Raw genomic sequence first — 23,727 nt, forward strand, 5'->3', positions numbered from 1 at the left:
TTTCATGATGTCTTCTCGCAAAACTCGTGCAGCAGATTAAACAGTGTGTTGGAAAGTTTATTCATCAAAACCCCTTGGAATGATATGAAATCAAACATTGTACCTTCAGTCTGGTTTTGCTGCAATGTGTCTTCCAAACATGAAAAATAAAATGAATCTTTAGTTTTTGACAGTGAAATTTCAGGTGCACAATCTTGGTTATCCAATTAACAATAATCATATCATTCAGAGGAATAAAGATGTGTTTGGCAAGAATTATATATCTGCATCTAAGTTGGTGCAAAGGGTTTTGGGTCACAAAAAAGTATGATTTTATTTTAAGCAGTGCAGAGTTCTAATAGCACGAGTGCATGCATGTATTTAATAAAGACAAAGAAGAATATATCAATAAAAACAGAGGCACAAGACAACCAATCACTCATAACCCGGATTCTGACTGGTGCTCAAGTATATCGTTCTTATATGCTATATAGACATTTTTCCGCTTTTTTAAATTAGAAACAAACCCAAATCCTCTCACATTTGCACCTTTCCATTTTAAATACCTTTTCATATAAATTATACATCTGTCCAACAAGATTCAAAAGCAAAACAAATACACTACATATAATCAAGTTAACAACTGTATATTTTGATAAAAATAGAGAAAATTAACATCTGTATCTCTTTTTTTTAACATATAAAGTGCAATACACCCAACACTGGCGGGGCCAGTTTTAAATGGTCAATACAAGGACAAAAAGAAACACTATAACGATTGTAATATCTAATTTCTCAAATGTCTCCGGTTCACACTTAAGGGACATGGTCAAGTTTTGTCAAGGCTCAGTGACTTTGAGGATTATTTTAGACATTTTATGAGCATTGCTTTTAAAATGACCTAAAATTCTAAAATTATTAACACTTTAATTAGCGATATTGTACGTTATTGCAGGTCAGCTTTATTACCGTATTATGACAGACCAATCAAAAGACCTGCTGGGTGTTAGCAAGTGTGTTTTGTTGTTTGTTTTAAACAGATTTTAACATGGGTTGAATACAATTTGAACTATCGACAGCATCTGTGCCATTGCCAAGGAAAATTATTATATACAGTACCGGTCTCAACTCAGCAAGGCTGCATCAAAAACACAATAAAAACAGTAATACTGTGAAATATTATTACAATTTAAATGAACTGGTTTCTTTTGTAATTAGGGCTGTCAAACGATTAATCGTGATTAATCGCATCCAAAAATAAAAGTACATAATATAATCTTTAAATAATATAAGTGTGTACGGTGTATAATTGTTATGTATATTTAAATACACGCATATACATGTATAATTATATATATATATATATGGAAAAAATTAGTGTGCGTTTATATATACATAATTATACACCGTACACACTTATATTATGTAAAAACAAACTTTTATTTTGGATTAATCACTCTTAATCGTTTGAAAGCACTAGTTGTAATATATGTTAAACTATAATTTATTTCTGTGATCAAAGCTGAATTTTCAGCATCATTACTCCAGTCTTCAGTGTCACATGATCCTTCAGAAATCATTCTGATATGATGATTTGTGCTCAAGAAACATTTATGATTATTATTAATGTTGGAAACAGTTGTGCTGCTTCATATTTTTGTGGAAACTGTGATTTTTTTTCTGGATTCTTAAATGAATAGAAAGTTTATTTATATATTAATATTTATTAATTTCATAAATGTCTTCACTGTCTTTTTGATCAATTTAGTGTGCCTTTGCTAAATAAAAGTATTAAGTATTTTTACTTTTAAAAGTAACTTTTGAATGGCAGTGTATTATGATTTGTTTTAATTAAAAAATTAAGCAGCTAAAATTGTTTTCAACACTGATAATCAGAATGATTTCTGAAGGATCATGTGACACTGAAGACTGGAGTAATGATGCTGAAAATTCAGCTCTGATTACAGGAATAAATTACATTTGAACATATATTACAACAGAAACCAGTTGATTTAAATTGTAATAATATTTCACAGTATTACTGTTTTTACTGCATTTCTGATCAAATAAATTCAGTCTTGGCGAGATTTAGAGCCTACTTTCAAAAACATTAAACACTGGTCCAAACTTTTGACCAGTAGTATGTAAGTATGTATGTATATATAATTATCTCTATAATTATTTATATTATTATATAACATAATTAAATAGTATATGTCCCTCAAAAACAAACCAAAAATCTACTTTAATTGAAGTCTATGAGGTAATTTCCCCCATTCACTTCAACTGTAAACAAATAAGTGTCGAAGCATTTTTTTTTTGGTTTGTTTTCACAAAATGAAGTAATAACTGAATTGATCATAATGGCACAGATGCAGTTCATAGTGTTTAACAACCGGAGCTTAAAGGCTTGAACTCACAAAAAAAACGAAATAAAGCACATTTCTTTGCCACATATATGGAGTCAATCATTCCTACTCACCTAATAGTGACGGCTCTACAACTGACTTATTTGACCCATTACCACTGCTGTATTAAATTTATAATACATAATGAATATCTATCTATATAATAGAAAAGTAGATAATCAGCAATTTTAGTCCGTGAGCAAGCCTGAATATTGACAAATCAAGAATGAAGTATGATGAAATATAACATAACACCTATCTGAGGCTCTGATGAACACTGTGACTGATATATTGTGAGGGTTAGAATAAACCACAAGGGCTACAGCAACTCTCAGAGGACACAAGTGAGCTCAGCTAATGTGATCTGGACCGCTACATCCTGTTATAATGACGCACTTCCTGTGTGAGTCTCTCAAACTGCCTTCACATCTAAAATGTGCTGACAGACTTACGGTAAAGTCTTGATTCTCCCTCTTCATTGTACTCAGTGCAAGACTTTATTTGGCCATTGGCACAAGCGTAAACGCCCAACAACGGGCGTTTATATAAATCACACAATCTGCAAACCGACATGTAAAACAAAGAAAAGCTTGTTTTTTCGACGAAAGAGGCATCAGTTGATACGCTGTGGGTTTGATTCAGAAGATCTGCAACTCAAAACGAGGCTGCACGTTTGGCTAAAAAATGGTTTTTACTCAGTTCCTTCAGATCATGGCGAGTTCTCCGATGGTTTTTAGAAAGAATCCGTTTCCAAAGCATTCGTCAATCTGGGCGAATCCCGGGTCTTAAAACGAGGGAGTCTAGGATAGCAGCGCTGGATAATCAATGGCAAACGAAAATTTGCAAGAAAAGGCCTTGGTTGACCTCAGATGAGGCGGTAGTGGTATATCTCTCTAAATATTCGATGAAACGGGACTGTAGGTGTAACGCCTTTTAAACGAATGCAGTTTACAGTCATGTTGATTGGTCGGCGGTGACGAATAGCTACATGAGACCTAGGCTCTTTCAAAACTAGATTAGGTCATCAATCATTCTGCACCTCAGTCTTGCGGCCCACTGGCGTCCGGATGCTCGCTGTTGGCTTGGCAGGGGCTCTTGGGTAGAGCTCCATTGGTATCAGGTAGACTGTCAATGCCCAGGTAACCCACCAGGATATCCGCCCGTCTGTGGGACAGACTGAGGATGTCTTCGGCCAGAGACGGGACGGATGTGAAACGCATCTTATCATGGTCGAACATGTCCTTCAGATACTGCACGATCTGTTGCTGTGGAGATTCAAAGGAGAATGTGAAATGGATTTACATAACTTGACATCATCATGTTTGAAGGGTCGAATCGAATCGACTTGTGTTTTGGTGATTTTAGTGGATACATGAAGTCAGTTCTCCTCAAGTCCTAGCAGAGGAACCACAGGCAGTGTTGGGGGTAACGCATTACAAGTAACTTGAGTTACGTAATAATATGACTTTTTCCAAGTAACTAGTAAAGTAACGCATTACTTTTCAAATTTACAACAAAATATCTGAGTTACTTTTTCACATTAATTTGACTGACAGCTCTCCTGGCCCCATGTTGAGAAAAATGTGCAGAGGCGTTGTGTGTAAACATGAGGGTTATTGTAGTTCTAGACTAAATGTGAGCATTTATTTATCTCACTTGCACAATAAAGATTCTGTACTCCTCAAAATTAATAAAATCAGTCAAATGCAAAATCAGAGTACTATGCAAACCTCAAATATATAAATGTTAAATAAAACAACTATTTTCATGCATTTAATCTACCTTTATATTTAATTTACCAATGTCTTGCTGCTGACCTTTGATGATGAAAAATACTAGATTTTTAGTTTTTACTGGTAAAACTTTTTTCTCCTGCATCCTATTCTACCATTATCCAGAATGGCAGCACAGGAGAGCCCTCTTCTGTTCATGCGTGAATTTGCATTTTTACCTCAGCCTGGGGCTGATTATTTCAATTTTGGTATGAAGAGGTCTTTACAAAAATATAACTTTTTTTGTAATAAAAAACAAAACAAAAACAAGCCCAGCCCAGGTGAGAAAAAGTAACGCAAAAGTAACGCAACGCATTACTTTTCTTAAAAAGTAACTAAGTAACTCAATTAGTTACTTTTTAAGGGAGTAACGCAATATTGTAATGCATTACTTTTCAAAGTAACTTTCCCCAACACTGACCACAGGTGAACATCAGCATATTCCACTAACACAATACTGACTGTATTCATGTTCAACACTATTGTTTCCAACCAGACAATCTTATTTTAGTGAGATGTTTTGAATGTAAAATGTGTTTGTGCTTCATGTACAATAAATGACACTTGTTTTGATAATTATCTAGTGCAATGATATTCAGATTGTTTAGTTTTAATATACAGTCTTGCTCAAAAGTTTACACACCCCTTGCAGAATCTGTGAAAATGTGAATAATTTTATCAAAATATAGAGGGATCATACAAAATGAAAGTTATTTTTTATTTAGTGCTGTCCTGAATAAGATATTTTACATAAAAGATGTTTACATATAGTCCACAAGACAAAAAAACCAGCTGAATTTATTTAAAAGTTTATGAACCCTTGATTCTCAATATTATGTGTCGTTCCCTGGATGATTCACAGCTGTTTTGAATTGTTGTTCTTGAGTCTCTTATTTGTCCTGAGCAGTTAAACTGACTAACGTCCTTCAGAAATATCCTCCAGGTCCTGCACATTCTTCAGTTTTCCAGCATCTTTTGCACATTTGAACCATCTCCAGCAGATATTGAGATCCATCTTTTCACACCGAGGACGATTGAGGGATTCGAACAAAACTATTGAAAAAGGTTCAAACATTCACTGAAGCTCCAGAAGGAAACATGACGCATTAAGAGTCGGGGGTGAAAACTTTTGAGCAGGATGAAGATGTCCAAATTGTTCTTATTTTGTTTAAATGTCTTTTTTTTTTCATTTAGTACTGCCCTTCAGAAGCAACAGAAGATACTTACATGTTTCCCAGAAGAAAAATTAAGTACAATTTACCTTGATCTTCAAATTCAAAAAGTAGTTTGAACCGTTTTCAATAGTTGTGTTTGAGTCCCTCAATCGTCCTCAGTGTGAAAAGATGGATCTCAATATCATACAGTCCCTGCTGGAGAGGGTTCAAATGTGCAAAAGATGCTGGAAAACTGAAGGATGTGCAGGACCTGGAGGATTTTTCTGAAGAACGTTGGTCAGTTTAACTGCTCAGGACAAACCAGTGGCATGTTGCACAAAGCTTGTTTCAGTTGCTACCCAGGTAAGTTCGAGATTAGTTTGAGCAAATTCTGTTTTTTCGGGCTCAAGAAGGTGGATTGGTTTTTAGCAGTGTTCATCACCATAGTAACTTACACTACATGGCTAACCTGCTCTGGAGCAGGTTTTATTCTGGGTTAGAGATCGCAAACGCAAACTGGACCAATCAGCTGCAAGTAAAGATGCAATAAAGCCACACCCCCTGTATCTCTCGTTGCAAAATTAAAGCAGTTTAGAGTGAAAAAACTTTAGAGACAAAATTGCTCATCTTTTGGTGCTAATTATTTATATTATATGAATTATAATTACTTTTAATTAATATAATATATTCATATAATTATTATATTAATTGTCAAGTAGCCAAATATTAATACAAATAGAATACATATATTCATAACTCTTTTAAACAACGTGTATTCATTTGAGCTCTTTGTGAACCTATAATTATAAACTTTCGCTGCAGCAGCAGTGTTTATTCCTGCTTTGTAAACGCATTTAATTTCATGATAATTTTCAATTCAGAAGAGAAGTGAATTGCGCCGTGTCTCTTGCGAGAAGTGAATCGAACGGACACTGTGATTGGCTGTTTGCCGCACGTGTCACACTTTCAGGTGCATGCGCTTCAGAGTTAATCGCAAACTCTGGATTAAACCTGAGTTGACAGAGAATGTTTATACCAAGCTTTGAGAGACCGTTGAACTTGATCTAAACCAGGATGGATTTATCTGGATTTGTCAACTCTAAACCTACTCTGAAACTCAGAGTTTGTTCAGCTAGCTTCATGCAACAGGCCTCAGGGACTCATGAACAACCATCACAAAACAAAAAAAACAGCCGTGGATCATCCAGGGAACGACACACAGGATTGAGAATCAAGGGTTCATAAACTTTTGAACGGGTAATTTTAATAAATGCAGCTGTTTTTTTGTCTTGTGGACAATATGTAAATATATTTTATGTCAAATATATTTTTATTAAGGACAGTACTAAATAAAAAATAACATGCATTTTGTATGATCTCTCTTATTTTGTTAAAATTATTCACATTTTCTGCAAGGGGTATGCAAACTTTTGAGAACAACTGTATGTATGTATCATGTATGTAAAAACACACACTGACAATCACTGTTTGTGATCTGATCGCAGACATCAGTGTGTCACAGAGATCAGATTAGCATCAGATTATGTCCTGATCTGGATTACACTTCTTCCTGGATTACTGGGAGGTTTATCTCAGGTGTAATGGAGGAGTGTGGAGAGAACTAAGAACGTCTTACCTTGAATATGGTGCACACCTCACTGAGGTGCTGTCGGGGGCCCAGAAACCCGAAAGCCAAAACTGGACTCACATGTTCAGAGATGGCATAGAAATGGGCAATGAAACCGTCAGGAACCTGAGCAGCAAACACAAAACAAGAGATACTATTACAATCAGAATATATGAAACTCATCCCACACACGCCTATAGATACAGACATGATTCCTCAAATCAAGCAATGTGGATCAGATGCGTTTCCAGATCTAAACACAGCCTGGATGTTTTGTTTTTCACACTCACCATTAGCAGTCTCCTTTTGGCTTTTAGGACAGACCAACAGGCTGTAGCCAATGCCTTATAAAAACAGAGAGAGACACAGGAATATAAAATAGAAATTAAGAAATACAAAGACACAGAAATTATAGACCATAAAAAACTTCAAGGAAAACCTCTGTTTGGCTTTTTAGGTTTCTTGGGTTGCAATATGGTTCTTAAAGGGATAGTTCACCCAAAAATGGAAATTCTGTCATCATTTACTCACCCTCAAGTTCCAAACCATGAGTTTCCTTGTTCGGCTGAACACAAAAGAAGATATTTAGAAGAATGTTTGTTATAAAGCAGATAGAGCAACCATTGACTACCATAGTATTTTTTTCCCTACTATGGTAGTCAATGGTTGCTCTATCTGCTTGGTTATAAACATTCTTCTAAATATCTTCTTTTGTGTTCAGCCGAACAAGGAAACTCATACAGGTTTGGAACAACTTGAGGGTGAGTAAATGACAGAATTTTCATTTTTGGGTGAACTATCCCTTTAATTAAAAAGGGTTATTATATGTTGTTCAGATCAGTGTTTTGTTTTCAGTGTTTTGTTAAAGCACCAGAACATAGAAGGTTCCTGAAGAACTAGAGAATAAAGACTTCTTCTGTGGCACTTAAGAATTGATCCCATGCTCCTTTTTGGTTCTAAACTAAACAAAACCTTAATTTTCAATTGTGTAGATCCAATACGTTTGGACGTTTTCATACCGTCTCCTTGAAACTATCCGAGAGCCATCGGTTCCTCAGAACCGCGACCACTGAAGACGGAGGACTTTCCAGATCTTCAAACGCATCCATCAGGATAAAGTCCAGCACAATGTCAAAGAAGTTCATACAGACCACCTAGAGCACAATCAAAGGTCAAAGGTAAGTCTAAACAAAGAGCCAGGAATTTGAAAAAATTATTACAAATTATTTTAGTATTATATTAATATTTAGAATTAGCTTTTATTTTTATAGTATAGTTTGTTTTGGTAATTTTGTTATGAATTTTTTTCATTTTTATTAGTTTTTTTTTTTTCAAAAGATTTCTATTTAGCTTTAACTTATCATTAAATATTTTTCATTGATAACCGGGACAGTCAAGAATACCTGCTTGAAGTTCGACTTGAACACAGAATATTGTTTAGCCAATGGAAATGGACAAAAACAGAGAAATAGGAGACAATAGGACACACCCCTCGTCCTTCCAGCTCCATCTTGGTGACTGGCCACGTCTCTTCTTTCTGCGTGTACTGCAACATGTCCTCATAACTCTCCAGAAATGCCTTTGGACTCTAAACATTCACACACATTCAAGAGCAGAAGACAAAACCTTATTTCAATAAAAATCCAGACATACAATTTCAAAATGATTGTTTTTCCTTTATTAATTACAGTCTTTAGATTTATTGTGCACAATTCATTAATGTATGTTATTTTAATGAGAAAACAAATATATAATTTATATAAAATTGCATATAATTTTTCATTAAAATGTAGTAACTTTCTCCAACTTTCCTTTCTGTTAATTGGTTAATAAAATTAATATTAACCAATAATATCACATCGTAACTCACATGAATAATACAGCCCTGCATACATTATCAACCACTGTATATTCGTAATGTTTCATTCAGAAATGTCACATTACAGTTAAAGAGGCCATTTATGCTCTTTTACAAAGTCTTGATTTTGTTTTTTGGGCTCTACTAGAACAGGTTTTCATGCTTGAATGTACAAAAACACATTATTTCCCCCATATTTGTCATTGTTGCAGCTCCTCTCTTCCCAGTCTGTCAGTAATGCTCTGTGAAAAGCACAGTGTGTTCCGATTGGTCGGCTGAATCATTGTGTTATGATTGGTCAAGCGCTTCGAGTGTGTATGGGAAATGTCCCGCCCTTTACCATAACTGCGAATTTCAACACTACTAACAACTAACTACACTACTAACTAACTTCAGGGAGTTCAGAAACAGTGACACTGATAAAGAGAGAAACTCCTGCTGGAGGGACTTTGTGCTTTTAACTTTCAGACCTTTTTCAGGCTCAAACAGCAACATTACAAACATGAACATGTAAAAAAGCAGAATAGGTTGTCTTTAAAGCAAGGTTGTACAGTTTTGTAGAGGCTAGCAATAGCAAGCTAGCTTTGAAAGCATAAGATCCCACCCTCCCTAAAGAGCTCCGACTCGTAGAACTTCACAAGTTGACATTTTGTAATCACGGTTATGACATGGCGAGAACGCAGCATAAACTTGTTGTTTTGGTTCAGGACCGGGCCCGGTTCCAGAATCAAATCACTCAGGGTGCTCTAGTAAAGTGCAGATGTAGGCTAAGCAACCATAGCAGTGTACAGTGAGAAATGTATGATTATTTATTTACAAGTCATCACTTTTACCAATAATTTGAATTTCAAAAATATTTTGCTACAAATATGTGTCTATTAATCTGCCTTTACGTTGCTTTAATGTGATTTTTTTTTGTTTGGAGCGAAAATTCCTATGTTTTATGCTATATCCTCTGCTCTGTAGAGGACACCAGAACTATTTATTGAGAAAATTAAAAGACATGAATAGTCAAAAACAATGTTGTTGTTTTTTCATTCACCAATCAATTTTTATGCTTCAAGCTTCTTCTTTTTTTAATCCAAACTTTGTATAAAGATGATTCTTAATGTTATGAAAGATAACAGAATAATTTGATTTACCCTTTTACTTTATGCAATATGTGTGTAAACATGTGTAATGCACCTATACACTGTATCTAATTTGCATATTAATGTGTTTTGGGAAAATATGTCATGTAAAAAGACGTGAAATAATATTTTCATTACAATGTCTCATATTTCATAAGAATATCCAGACTTAAAACTGTGTATGTTGTCAGAGTAATTCACTAAATAATGTCCTCTACAGAGGCAAAACCTCTATTCTGGGTCAGGAGGATATTTCTGTCTCTATAAATATAGTAGCATTTATATTTAGATTTCACTTCCAAATCTTTGGCCATCCTTCCTCTTAGCAACAGTAGTTTTATTCAATGAATTTTATAGACTGTAGCCTCGAAAGTGTGCCAAGATCGCTATACGATCACTAAAATGCTGTTGCTTTGTCAGCTCATCGCGATCTCACAAAGTTACGTTATAAAAATGTCAACAATAAATCTCTTACTTACATCGCGTCTTGACTTTGTTTGATAATGAGAGGTTTCACGAGCCTGCATTAACTCAGCACTGAATAAAAACTCTGCCATTTTGAGCGGTGAGATTCTGACTAACTTAAAGGTCCCATGGCATGAAATTTTCATTTTATGAGGTATTTCAACATTAATATGAGTTCCCCTAGCCTGAATATTGTCCCCAAGTAGATAGAAATGTTGATCGGTGTAAAACCGAGTTCTGGCTGTCTTTCTCTGCCTTTAAGAAAATGACAGGCCAGACGAGCCAATCCTGAAGTCTCCTGGTTTGACGTCCAAGCAGGAACGGTTTCCTCCCTTTCCTCCGCTCAGAGAATCTGCCACGCCCATGCAAACGCTCGAGAGATCATTCATTGCTTGTGAACGAGTGAACGCTGGCAGTTTCTCAGTGTTTGGATGTACAAATGAAAACAGAAGTCTTTTTTCAGTTCCTTCTGATCTGTGATCAGTGATTTCTTATGTGTAGCTAATTATTTATTATTCGTGCACACACTGCGGCTTCTCTCTCTCCCGACAGAACGGTGTTTTCGTGTTTTCTATCTTGTGAGTCAGTGTTTTTGTACGTCCTCATCGCGTCTATCTGTTCTTAAATGTGCATACAGTCGGGAGTTTCTGCTTAACATCGGCAGAGCCACATCTTTAGAGATAAACCTCACGCACGCCGAAGCTCGGGCTGCACTGGCCGGTCGGCCTTCAACATCCCCGACCCCCAGTACTGCATCTGGCCCACAGCGGAGGCGCCATACGCGGCGTGAGATTAAGCAGAAGGGGGGTAAGCGTGAGGGTATCCGGCTAGGCTAGCCAGCTTTCCCCACAATAAACTGGATTACATTCGATTACTGCTGTTGTGTCTTTGTTTGCGCTGTGTAAGTTACTCAATGCGCGTCACTGACGCTTTTCATATGATTGGAACATGTCTAGAAATAATGCTTTAATCAAACTTACTAACTCGTTCATCTCGCTGTAATGGTACATTGCATGTGTTACAAAGTTGGTAGAATAATGATGAAGACGGACTCGGCGTGACTGGGACTCGTGTTTATTCAGAACTCTCAGATACAAACACAATAAACTCGCGCTGATAGACAGAGCTATCACAAGTCACAACTCCGTAGTTACTATAAATAACTTTGTTAGCAATCGCTCCGTCTCCGTGATGTCCGGTTCGCGACCGAATCATTCTTTTGAATCGGTTCTTTTTAGTGAACCGAACCAGTTCACCAAATCGGACTGAATCGTTCTAAACGGTTCGCGTCTCGAGTCAGCGCTGATCCATAATTTACTAAAGTTACTAACTTTCTGACATGAGTGACAGCCCCTCAGACTAGAAATAAACAAATAACCTGAAGTATATTCTAGTAACTACAACAGTTCACCCTGAACTGAGACATGCTGAGAGAACTGATGAGAAGTGAACTCAGGTCCATCCGTCTCTCTGGCAGCAGCTCGTGCGTCGTAGACCTCGTTAAAACACGCCCCCTCCGCTCATTTCAAATGCAAAGATGTCAGCCAATCACAACAGTTGGCGTTTTTACTGAAGTCTCACAGCAGACACGCCTCTTGAAACAGGACAGTCAACCACAGGGCAAACCGAAGTATAGAAAAAATGCCTTTTATTTTTAAATTATGACATTTTATGATGTAAAAATCATACTAACAATATAAGTACACCTCAGGAAACACTATAAAATAATAGAAAAATGCCATGCCATGGGACCTTTAAACACCCCTGATTGCGTTCAAGAGATCAACTGTGATTGGCTGCATTACTCACCGCTGCAGAAACGAGCTGTAAATAGATGCATTTGATTCTCTCCAGAGCTCGGACACAAATTTGCAAATCTCCCAAATCTGTTTCGACAATATTCTCACAGTATCAACTGAGGGTGCTTTTGCTTAGGTTTGAGGGTGCTTAGAACGGGGCCTGGGAGGAACTTGCGGTGCTTTTTTTGCGGTGCTCAGTCTGTCTACAACTCTGCATAGCTTTATGGGATGCACTGATGACATGTGATATCTGCACGATAATGAGGTATGGAAATACATATGTTGACATGCATGTATGCCCTATTTATTATTGCACTCGGACAAAATGGAATGATTGAATGAACATTTTTTGGCCCTGAGACTTCCACCTAAGATATATGTACATGTTTTAATATTTAGACCACTTCTAATTATTCATTGCTATTAAGATGTGAAGAGATTTTCAACCGGTGTAACAAAAAGATTTCATGAAATGCATTGCCTACCCTAGCTTTAAATTGAAATTATTTTTTAAAAAGCACCTTGTTGGCTTTGGCCAGGAGTCCAGATATCATCCGCTTCCCTGTTTCCATGAAGAACATCCTGTGTGTCTCATCCAGCAGCAGCACCTACAGACGCAACAAACACACACAGATCTCACCAACAGCCCTGTTCCCATGTGTATGTGTGTGTAATCATGTGTGTGTGAGAGTGTGCTGACCTGGAAGGCCTGTCGAATGCAGTGCAGTTTGGCGAGGAAGTCCTGATCGCTGTAACACTCCAGCAGTTCAGTTCTGTAAAACAGAGGCACAAAAGTGACATTGAGTGTGTGTTCCCATCAGCCCAGGCTCCCTGAGCTAACATGGAAATCTTCAAATCCCAAAGGAGAATGTGTGAGGGGAACACACTGAACATCTGGTCAGTATGTGCAGTAGTACACTTGGTCCCATCTCACTTTAAAATCAATGCTAATGGAGCGGAGGGTTTAGGATTAGTATTCATTAGCATGTATTGTGTAGGTCAGCAGTTCTCAACCTTTTTGACTCAAAGGCCCCGTTACAGGCTATCTCTTCTGTAATTATGACAAAGCTGCTTGTTTTCAAATTTGTTAACAGAAATCATTAACTGTATCGCCCAGCTGGATATACATGTTCAACTTTATCCATATGCAAACAGATTACTCACGCAAAGTGATATACACCGATCAGGCATATAATTATGACCGGTGAAGTGCATAACACTGAATATCTCTTCATCACAGCACCTGTTAGTGGCATTTTGTCCTCAAAGTTGATGTGTTAGAAGCAGGAAAAATGGGCAAGTGTAAGGATTTGAGCGAGTTTGACAAGGGCCAAATTATGATGGCTAGACGACTGGGTCAGAGCATCTCCAAAACAGCAGCTCATGTGGGGTGTTCCCGGTCTGCAGTGGTCAGTCTCTATCAAAAGTGCTCAAGGAAGGAACAGTGGAGAACCGGCGACAGGGTCATGGGCTCATTGATGCACGTGGGGAGAGAAGGCTGGCCCGTGTGTCCGATCAAACAGACGAGCTACTGTAGCTCAAATTGCTCAAGAAGTTAATGCTGGTTCCACTGATCAATAATAATGTCATTTATATAGATCAGTGGCTGGTTCTGATAGAAAGGTGTCAGAATACACAATGCATCGCAGTTTGTTGCGTATGGGGCGGCATAGCCGCAGACCAGTCAGGGTGCCCATGCTGACCCCTGTCCACCGCCGAAAGCGCCAACAGTGGCACGTGAGCATCAGAGCAATGGAAGAAGGTGGCCTGGTCTGATGAATCATGTTTTCTTTTACATCATGTGGATGTGCGTTGCTTACCTGGGGAACACTATGGGAAGAAGGCAAGCCGGTGGAGGCAGTGTGATGCTTTGGGACATATTATGCTCGGAAAACTTGGGTCCTGATCAGTGTATACTAGGGGTGTGACGAGACACTTATCTCACGAGACGAAATGAGACACGAGATTGGGTTCACGAGAACGAGACGAGATTTTTACATAGTATTTTTAAGAAATCCTCAATGATGAAATACATGACTAGAAAAATAGTTTGCAGGTGCGTTTAAAATGTTTTAACTCATCATCTTGTAATGAATGTCATTTCAGATCTACTTTCTGAGTATAAATTATCATATGCAGTAAAAGACAACAAGCCCTGTAAAGGTTTTCCCACAACCTCAACTGACTGGCTTCTCTCCTGTATGATTATCTCTTCAGACCTTACTTTACATGAGCTTCTTTTGACCTCCTAACTGAACTTCTTCCCACAAAATGATCATAGATATTAAGTGCAAACAATAACCATAATACCATAATCAAAGTACTCAATATTGAAAGTGCAAATAGAGACCACATTTTTCTTCAAGCATGATACAGAGCTAAGAGATGGTTACAACTGGATAGCTTTCATATTGGGAGGTATTTGCATGCCTCAGGGAGCCGCAAAATGTAACCATATTATCGCCTCTAATTTACTAAGGGTTTGAAGAAATTAAGACAATATATTTATCAAATCTATCTCAATTGCTTGTGTAGTTGCAAAATGTAACTGTATTGTCACCCAACTCTAATTTGCTAAAGGTATGAAGAGATTAGGATATTATAAACATTATCATCATGATTTTCTGTAAAGCTGCTTTGAAACAATGTGTATTGTAAAATAAAAAAAAATGCTATATAAAAACATTTGACTTGACTTAAAAGATTATTAAAAAAAATATGTATTTTTCTCCTGTTACTGTTGAATCTTGGAAATTCTGATTTCACAAAACGAGTTGTGAATAAATAATTAAATATATCAATACACCCAAGAAGGGATAAAAAAAAAAAGTCAAATCAAATATATTTATATGGCATTTGTTTACAATACACATTGTTTCAAAGCAGCTTTATAGAAAATCATGGTGATAATGTTTATAATATCCTAATTTCTTCATACCTTTAGCAAATTAGAGTTGGGTGACAATACAGTTACATTTTGCAACTACACAAGCAATTGAGATTTGATAAATATATTGCTTTACGTGAGTATTCTGCATGCAAGTGGATAAAGTTGAATATATATATCCAACTTTAAATAAAGAGCTGGACGATGATACAGTTACTTTCCAGGGTGCCAGTATGTAATATTTAGGGTGTCAGTATGCAGTGTGTAGTATGCACTACCTCAGTGATCTGCAGGCCACGCCTTCATCTCGCACTAAACTCAGGGCTTCTTCATACAGAGCTGCCGGCTTCAGCAGATGATACGTGTCCTCTAGTGAGAACGCCTCAAACAACTATAGAGACAAAGTGGGAAGTGACATCAAATACATGCAAGAGAGCTTGCACGTGTCTGTTGACACCTGTGTGTGTGTGTGTGTGTCCTGACCTCAGCGGCAGAGAAAAACGAGTCGTCCGATGTGACTGTCGTGGCATCGTCGTCTTGGATCGGATGGGAGCTTCCCACTGTGGGCAGAATCAGCGTTCCTTCACTCTCTGCACACAAACTACTTCATTAAGTAAGCTACAGACAGACAAAACACATTTGGCAACCCTGTATAAGCATGTGTTTGTGCGCATCTGACCCAGATCAGCGAGCAGGCTGTCCGGTGGGATGGTGCTGCCGAAGTCTTCCTGTAGATGGTAGGCTCGGTGCAGCAGAGATTCCAGCTTCTCCGCAAACTGATGATTATGAAGTTCAGGCTGAAAATCAAATTGGAATCACACAGTGAAGAAGAGAGTGAGATGAACACATGGTTCCTCCTTCTGTAGTGATGGTTAAGAATAAGAGATATTTACCGAATGACGCTCAACGAGTTCTGATCCTTCCGGGGCGAGACTGCTAGCGCCAGATGCACCGGAGGGATCTCTGTGTCTGATGTTTAAAGCCAGTTCCCACTTCCGAAGGGCTTCCTCAAAAAGCTCCATACCTGCAGGAGGAAGAGACGAGAGAAGACCACCATCAGCTGCACACATCTCTACACTTATGGAAGTCTCTTTTGCTCACCAAGAATGCATTTATTAGGAACACCATACTAATACTGTGTACCCTTTCGCCTTCAGAACTGCCTTAATTCTACGTGGCATTGATTCAACAAGGTGCTGAAAGCATTCTTTAGAAGTGTTGGCCCATATTGATAGGATGGCATCTTGCAGTTGATGGAGATTTGTGGGATGCACATCCAGGGCACGAAGCTCCCGTTCCACCACATCCCAAAGATGCTCTATTGGGTTGAGATCTGGTGACTGTGGGGGCCATTTTAGTCAGTGAACTCATTGTCATGTTCAAGAAACCAATTTGAAATGATTCAAGCTTTGTGACATGGTGCATTATCCTGCTGGAAGTAGCCATCAGAGGATGGGGACATGGTGGTCATAAAGGGATGGACATGGTCAGAAACAATGCTCAGGTAGGCCGTGGCATTTAAACGATGCCCAATTGGCACTAAGGGGCCTAAAGTGTGCCAAGAAAACATCCCCCACACCATTACACCACCACCACCAGCCTGCACAGTGGGAACAAGGCATGATGGATCCATGTTCTCATTCTGTTTACGCCAAATTCTGACTCTACCATCTGAATGTCTCAACAGAAATCGAGACTCAACAGACCAGGCAACATTTTTCCAGTCTTCAACTGTCCAATTTTGGTGAGCTTGTGCAAATTGTAGCCTCTTTTTCCTATTTGTAGTGGAGATGAGTGGTACCCGGTGGGGTCTTCTGCTGTTGTAGCCCATCCGCCTCAAGGTTGTGCATGTTGTGGCTTCTCAAATGCTTTGCTGCTTACCTCGGTTGTAACGAGTGGTTATTTCAGTCAAAGTTGCTCTTCTATCAGCTTGAATCAGTCGGCCCATTCTCCTCTGACCTCTAGCATCAACAAGGCATTTTCGCCCACAGGACTGCCGCATACTGGATGTTTTTCCCTTTTCACACCATTCTTTGTAAACCCTAGAAATGGTTGTGTGTGAAAATCCCAGTAACTGAGCAGATTGTGAAATACTCAGACCGGCCCGTCTGGCACCAACAACCATGCCACGCTCAAAATTGCTTAAATCACCTTTCTTTCCAATTCTGACATTCAGTTTGGAGTTCAGGAGATTGTCTTGACCAGGACCACACCCCTAAATGCATTGAAGCAACTACCATGTGATTGGTTGATTAGATAATTGCATTCATGAGAAATTGAACAGGTGTTCCTAATAATCCTTTAGGTGAGTGTATGTTAAAATGTAATTTATTCCTGTGATCAGAGCTGAATTTTCAGCATCATTACTCCAGTCTTCAGTGTCACATGATCCTTTAGAAATCATTCTAATATGAGGATTTGTGCTCAAGAAACATTATTATCAATGTTGAAAACAGTTGTTCTACTTCAAATATTTGTGAAACTATGAATAAAAGTTTAAAATAACAGCATTTATTCAAAATAAAAATCTTTTGCAAAATTATTCATGTTTTTACTGTCACTTTTGATCAATTTAATCTAACCTTACTGACTAAAAGTATTCATTTCTTGAAAATAATTGAAATGTAAAAATCGTAAAATGTCTTTACTGTCACCTATGATCTATTTAATGCATCCTTGCAGAATTTTTTTAAAAATCGTACTTTTGAACAGTCGTGTAGCATTTAACATATGCAGTATGGAAGTATGGAAGATAATACAATAGATCACAAGACTAAACTGCATTACCCATGAGATACAGGTTCTCAGCATTGGCATCCTCTCCGACTCCCACCTCCTCTGCCACTGGCTCCGCCTCCCACGGCATCCCAGTGTTCACTGATTGGTTGGGAGAGGAGGGGACTCGCATCTGAGGCAGATCCAAAAAGTTAAAAATGGTCAGTTAAGCCTTTTAAAGCAGTTTTGTTGACAAATAAACAGGAAGACAATGGTTGTATTGGTGAGATGTACGTACAGAGGCGATGCTGTGTGAAGAGCTAGAGTGTTTGCTTTGTGCGAGAGATGAGACGCCGCTGAATGTGTCATTACTGCGGGTGCTGGGACTCATCATCTGCCGCCCTGGAACCGGACCTGAAAAGGGAAAAAAAGATCCATGTTTTTTGTATATAGCATTTTACAGGTGACATATCATAAAAAACTGAATTCGCCCGATAAAATTATATAAATTACAAGAATCCTTGACTTAAATGATATATATATAAAAAAATGCTCGATTGGATTGAGAATCAAGATCTGGGGAATTTGGAGGCCAAGTCAACACCTCAAACTCACTGTTGTGCTCCTCAAACCATTCCTGAAGCATTTTTGCTTTGTGGCGGCGCATTATCTGCTGAAAGAGCCACAGCCACCAGGGAATACCGTTTCTATGTGTTGGGGAAAAATTCAATCACAGAAGATGAATCATTTTTACATGTTTGAGTTCACACAGGAGTCAACATGTGTTTCCGCATGCAAAAACACCTCTCTAAGCTTGACAGACACGGTGACTGTGTCTGTTACCCAGGGGGTCGCGGGACACCTAATTTGAGGACCCTCCCGAGCCAAAGGTGTCGGATAGAACTAATTAAATGAAGACAGAGGGGGGCCATTTGTGTGTTGTGTTTCTTACATTTACCATGTGTGGAAAACTACTGAGAAGGGTTGTTTAGACATTGGGGGTATAAAAGCTTGTGGCTTCTTTGTGTCTTCAGTCCACACTCGAGGCAGGCATTGTATGGCTGTTTTGACTGTGGCTCTTTCTTGCAAGAAAAATAAATCTTTATAAAGACAATTGGGCAAGGTTTTGTCTGTTTTGCGATGCACTGACACCTTTCTATCAGAACCAACCAGCATTAACTTCTTGAGCTACAGTAGCTCGTCTGTTTGACCGGACCACAAGGGCCAGCCTTCACTCCCCACGTGCATCAATGAGCCTTGGCCGCCCATGACCCTGTCACCGGTTCTCCACCGTTCCTTCCTTGGAACACTTTTGATAGAGACTGACCACTGCAGACCGGGAACAGCCCACAAGAGCTGCAGTTTTGGAGATGCTCTGACCCAGTCGTCTAGCCATCACAATCTGGCCCTTGTCAAACTCGCTCAAATCCTTACGCTTGCCCTTTTTTCCTGCTTCTAACACATCAACTTTGTGGACAAAATGTTCACTTGCTGCCTAATATATACCACCCACTAACAGGTGCCGTGATGAAGAGATAATCAGTGTTATTCACTTCACCTGTCATAATGATATTTTTCATAATGTTATGCCTGATCGGTGTGTACATTTACAGACCAAAACAGTTTGGTTATCAACATTTTTCTAAATATCTTCTTTTACGTTATGCAAAAGAAAGAAAGTCATACAAGTTTGACACTACATGAGGGTGAGTAAATATAAATAAACCTGGGGCAAAATATCCCTGAAATATGATTTTTTTTTTAATGAAATGATACTCTAAATAAGAAACTAAAACTCCCAGTAGGTGGCAGTAAATGTCTAAATTTGTAAGTCATTGAGTCATTCATTTGATTCGTTCAACATTCAGGAATGAAGTAAATGACTTTTTATGAATGGGCCATTGAATCATTGGTTCACCCGATTGATTTGCTCAAAATGCGAAATTCATTCAGAAACGAAATACTTTGTGTTGCTCGGAGACGCACAACAGCTCAGCTCTGGTTTACAGGTAATATTTTTGTTGGCAAAACGTGAACATCCTCACCTCTCTTGAGTGAGGCTGGCCGGCTGGTTCGGAGCAGCTGTTCTGGGATGCCCACAGATTTCTGCGCTTCTTTACCGAGCACCTGCTTCCTCTTCCTGCCCCGCCTCTTTAACTGATGTGCGGTCAGTGCCAGAGCGACGCTGCCCAGCGCCGTGGCAAACAGCACCTTCTTCAGACTAGGACTCAACTTCAGCTGAGAGAATATAGACTGAGAAAATGACAGAGTCAGAAATGAGGGAATCAGTTATTTGCTGTCTTCACTTTGCATGATTCATTATTTAAAAAAAAAAAAAACACAAAGTTTTATTTGCAATGATTAATCCATTTAATTCTTAGCAAAGTAGGGGAAAGGGAATGACAATCCAAGAATAATTGCATAAATAAATCTTTTTATTTTTACTTTGATTTTAACACGTTGTTACACTTAATGAAACTAAAACTATTTTCAGTAATTGAAATAAAGCGGAAATAAAATTATGTAACTATTAGATTTAAAATCTTAAAAACCTAAATTAAACTAAACAAATTTTTTAAAATTAAAATTAGAAATGTTGCCTTTGCAATTAAGTGATTTTTAAAAAAAAATCTAAATAAATTAAATCTAAATAGAAATATAAAAATGGCAAAAGCACAAAACAAAATTACTAAAACGTAAACTGAAAAGAAAACCAAAAATATTTTGACATTTTTTTGAAGTAATATAATTTAAAAAAATTAAAATAAAATTCAAAATGAGAAAAAAAAAACCTATAATCATACATAAATAAATTATTTATGTATGATTATAGAATTTTTTTTTCTCATTTTGAATTTGATTTTAAAATAAAATAATACTAAAATAACACTGAGGTTGAATCTAAAATTTCATTCAAAATGGAGTTGTCCCATTTTTTATTTATTTATTAATGTACCAAATATGGTAGTTCTATCAATATTATCACAATTAACATGCTTTATTTTATGCTTCATCAAATGTTACTTTTATTTATAGTTGAAATAAAAAAAAAATCCTCAAATTTACATTTTTTAGAAGAAGATAGCAACAATGTTTGGTTGGTAGTAGTAGTGAAGTTTGCCTTCGCAAACACCTTTAGACATTGTGAGTGATAAATAGGCCAATTTTTTCACTTTTATTTGTTAGCTAAGCTGACAATATAAAGTCCAAGACCACGGTTGTATCAGCGTTTATGTATAGTAGTAGTGTATGTGGCGTATGATCAGATATACAGAAGTGTGTTCTGCTGTGTACCTGTCCAAAGGTGGAATACAGGAACACAGGTATCTCAGCCACGGTCATGGCTAAGGCCTGCATGATGGACATGCCCTCTGCACTTCTGAATGACATCTCAGCTCCGCCCCTCCCTCCTGCAGACGCTTTCACATCCGAGTCGCGCCAAACGGATCCCGGAACAACTGCAGCAGGAACTCAGTTCTGGCCTCTATGCTGGACGTGAGACTGACTGGAGATCAGCAGCACTCATCCACAAACACAGCTTTGAATTCCACGTCGCAGTGTTGCAGCGCTCCGCATTTTCATCGCCTTGGAGACCAAAAGACATTTCATATCATTTTAGTGGTTTAGATTAGAAGCTTTGCTTATATAAACAGACTGAAACACGCCATATACAAAATATGTATCAATACTGGCACAATATAATGTAGTTAAAATGAGGAGACAGACAAATAGATACAGTTGAAAGAAAAAGTATGTGAACTGCTTGCAGAATCTGTGAAAATGTGAATAATTTTAACAAAATAAGGGAGATAATACAAAATGCATGTTATTTTTTTTATGTAGTGCTGTCCTGAAAAAGAGTCCACAAGACAACAAAATAGCTGAATTTATTAAAATTACCCTGTTAAAAGTTTATGAACTCTTGATTCTCAATCCTGTGTGTCGTTCCCTGATGATCCACGGCTGATTTTGTGTTTTGTGATGTTGTTCTTGAGTCTCTTGTTTGTCCTGAGCAGTTAAACTGCCCAATGTTCTTCAGAAAAATCCTCCAGGTCCTGCACATTCTTCAGTTTTCCAGCATCTTTTGCACATTTGAACCCTCTCCAGCAGGGACTGTATGATTTTGAGATCCATCTTTTCACACTGAGGACGATTGAGGGACTCGAACACAACTATTGAAAACGGTTCAAACATTCACTGATGCTCCAGAAGGAAACACGACGCATTAAGAGCATCGTGAATTTGAAGATCAAGGTAAATTGGACTTAATTTTTCTTCTGGGAAACATGTAAGTATCTTCTGTTGCTTCTGAAGTGGCAGTACTAAATTAAAAAAACTTGACATTTAAACAAAATAAGAACAATTTGGACATCTTCATCCTGCTCAAAAGTGTTCACCCCCGACTCTTAATGCGTCGTGTTTCCTTCTGGAGCTTCAGTGAATGTTTGAACCGTTTTCAATAGTTGTGTTCGAGTCCCTCAATCGTCCTCAGTGTGAAAAGATGGATCTCAAAATCATACAGTCCCTGCTGGAGAGGATTCAAATGTGCAAAAGATGCTGGAAAACTGAAGAATGTGCAGGACCTGGAGGATTTTTCTGAAGAACATTGGGCAGTTTAACTGCTCAGGAAAAACAAGAGACTCAAGAACAACATCACAAAACAAAAAAAACCAGCCGTGGATCATCAGGGAACGACACACAGGATTGAGAATCAAGAGTTCATAAACTTTTAACAGGGTAATTTTAATAAATTCAGCTGTTTTTTTGTCTTGTGGAATATATGTAAACATCTCCTATGTAAAATATCTTATTCAGGACAAAAGATAGATAGATAGATAGATAGATAGATAGATAGATAGATAGATAGATAGATAGATAGATAGATAGATAGATAGATAGATAGATAGATAGATAGATAGATAGATAGATAGATAGATAGATAGATAGTATTAAGCAAGAAGTATTAGCAAATCACACGCCCCTTCATCTGCCAAGTCTGACAGTTGAAGACATAATTCTATGAAATATAGCAATGCTGCTTCTGCAGAGTAAAGAGGTTCTTAAGGAATCAGTTTTCAACTGAATTATAAAGAAATATAGAAATATAAAAGGTGCATGATGATGAGAATTCAACATATAACGTTAACCCTGCAACTACATCATACATGAATACCAGAAGTCACTGGCAACAACAAAGATCACACAGACAGGTAAAACCCTGTTTATTTTAAGGCAATTTATTTCATTACTTGCTGATTTGATCCTCCTTATTGTATTCATACTGATTCATAAATAAGCTGACCCTCTATGTGTCCATGTCCTTAGACACCACAAGCACATTAGCTTAGCTCAACACACATACACTAGGCTCTTTTAGGACAGTGTCCCCCAGTGATATACACATTTATATATGCTTAAAGCGGAGATAAGAGCAGACACATAATAGCAAATGTAATTGCAATATCAAAAGTGAAATTCTGAAAAGCAGCCCACACTCACTTTCTCCTGTTTTGGAAGGACATTTCATTCCGCATTGCACACACTAACCTGTGATTTCCTGGTGGGCGGGGCAGAGTTTTGAGCGACAGCGGAAAAACCGTATAACGGCTTTAGATGGTTCACTGGTAACCAATGGGGAAAGAGGAGGGAGAGACGCAAAGCGTTGGTTATCCAATGACATCAACAGTCGCGACGCGACTCTTGCCTCGACATCTGACATCTCGACATCTGAGCATAATAATAATAATAATAATAATAATAATAATAATAATGTATTTACAGTAGTACCCGACGTAATATCGTTTTGTAGCCATGAAAAAAGGGAATATGATGACAAATTGAAAACGGTGTTTTTCTTTATTAAGTTGGCTTGAAAAAGCCAACTTACTGATCTACTATTTAAAATTATTATTATTATTATTATTATTATTATT

At 37.7% G+C, this 23,727-nt stretch overlaps 1 protein-coding gene across 2 annotated transcripts; it reads right to left on the reverse strand.

The window, feature by feature from the left end:
- Positions 1 to 2,310: 2,310 nt before the first annotated feature.
- Positions 2,311 to 23,349, reverse strand: miga2 (mitoguardin 2). Of its 2 annotated transcripts, none has more exons than XM_079834883.1 (16): positions 23,294 to 23,349; positions 21,089 to 21,379; positions 19,840 to 20,047; positions 18,093 to 18,208; positions 17,867 to 17,987; positions 15,973 to 16,103; positions 15,759 to 15,876; positions 15,563 to 15,639; positions 15,358 to 15,470; positions 12,893 to 12,965; positions 12,714 to 12,800; positions 8,430 to 8,528; positions 7,960 to 8,094; positions 7,231 to 7,284; positions 6,950 to 7,066; positions 2,311 to 3,652 (listed from the first exon to the last, which is right to left on the reverse strand). In XM_079834883.1, the coding sequence occupies exons 2-16, from the start codon at positions 21,182 to 21,184 to the stop codon at positions 3,428 to 3,430; spliced, it is 1,770 nt and encodes a 589-aa protein (XP_079691009.1). In that variant the 5' UTR covers positions 21,185 to 21,379; positions 23,294 to 23,349; the 3' UTR covers positions 2,311 to 3,427. The 2 variants fall into 2 exon arrangements, with proteins under 2 accessions (XP_079691009.1, XP_079691008.1); XM_079834882.1 differs by having other exon boundaries at positions 2,864 to 3,652; positions 15,563 to 15,669; positions 23,294 to 23,346.
- Between the last annotated feature and the right edge of the window lie 378 nt (positions 23,350 to 23,727).

The sequence above is a fragment of the Gobio gobio genome (assembly GCF_949357685.1).
Source record: "Gobio gobio genome assembly, chromosome: 14".
NCBI classification, from domain to species: Eukaryota; Metazoa; Chordata; class Actinopteri; order Cypriniformes; family Gobionidae; genus Gobio; species Gobio gobio.

Bases quoted from the DNA above. Each gene is read 5' to 3' on its own strand.
- miga2 (XM_079834882.1), bottom strand. From the start codon at position 21,184: ATGTCATTCAGAAGTGCAGAGGGCATGTCCATCATGCAGGCCTTAGCC. The intron at 12,966-15,357 runs GTAGTGCATACT...TCTGTTTTACAG, and splicing joins GTGGCCTGCAGATCACTGAG to AACTGAACTGCTGGAGTGTT. The intron at 7,067-7,230 runs GTGAGTGTGAAA...TTTGCTGCTCAG, and splicing joins CCAAAAGGAGACTGCTAATG to GTTCCTGACGGTTTCATTGC.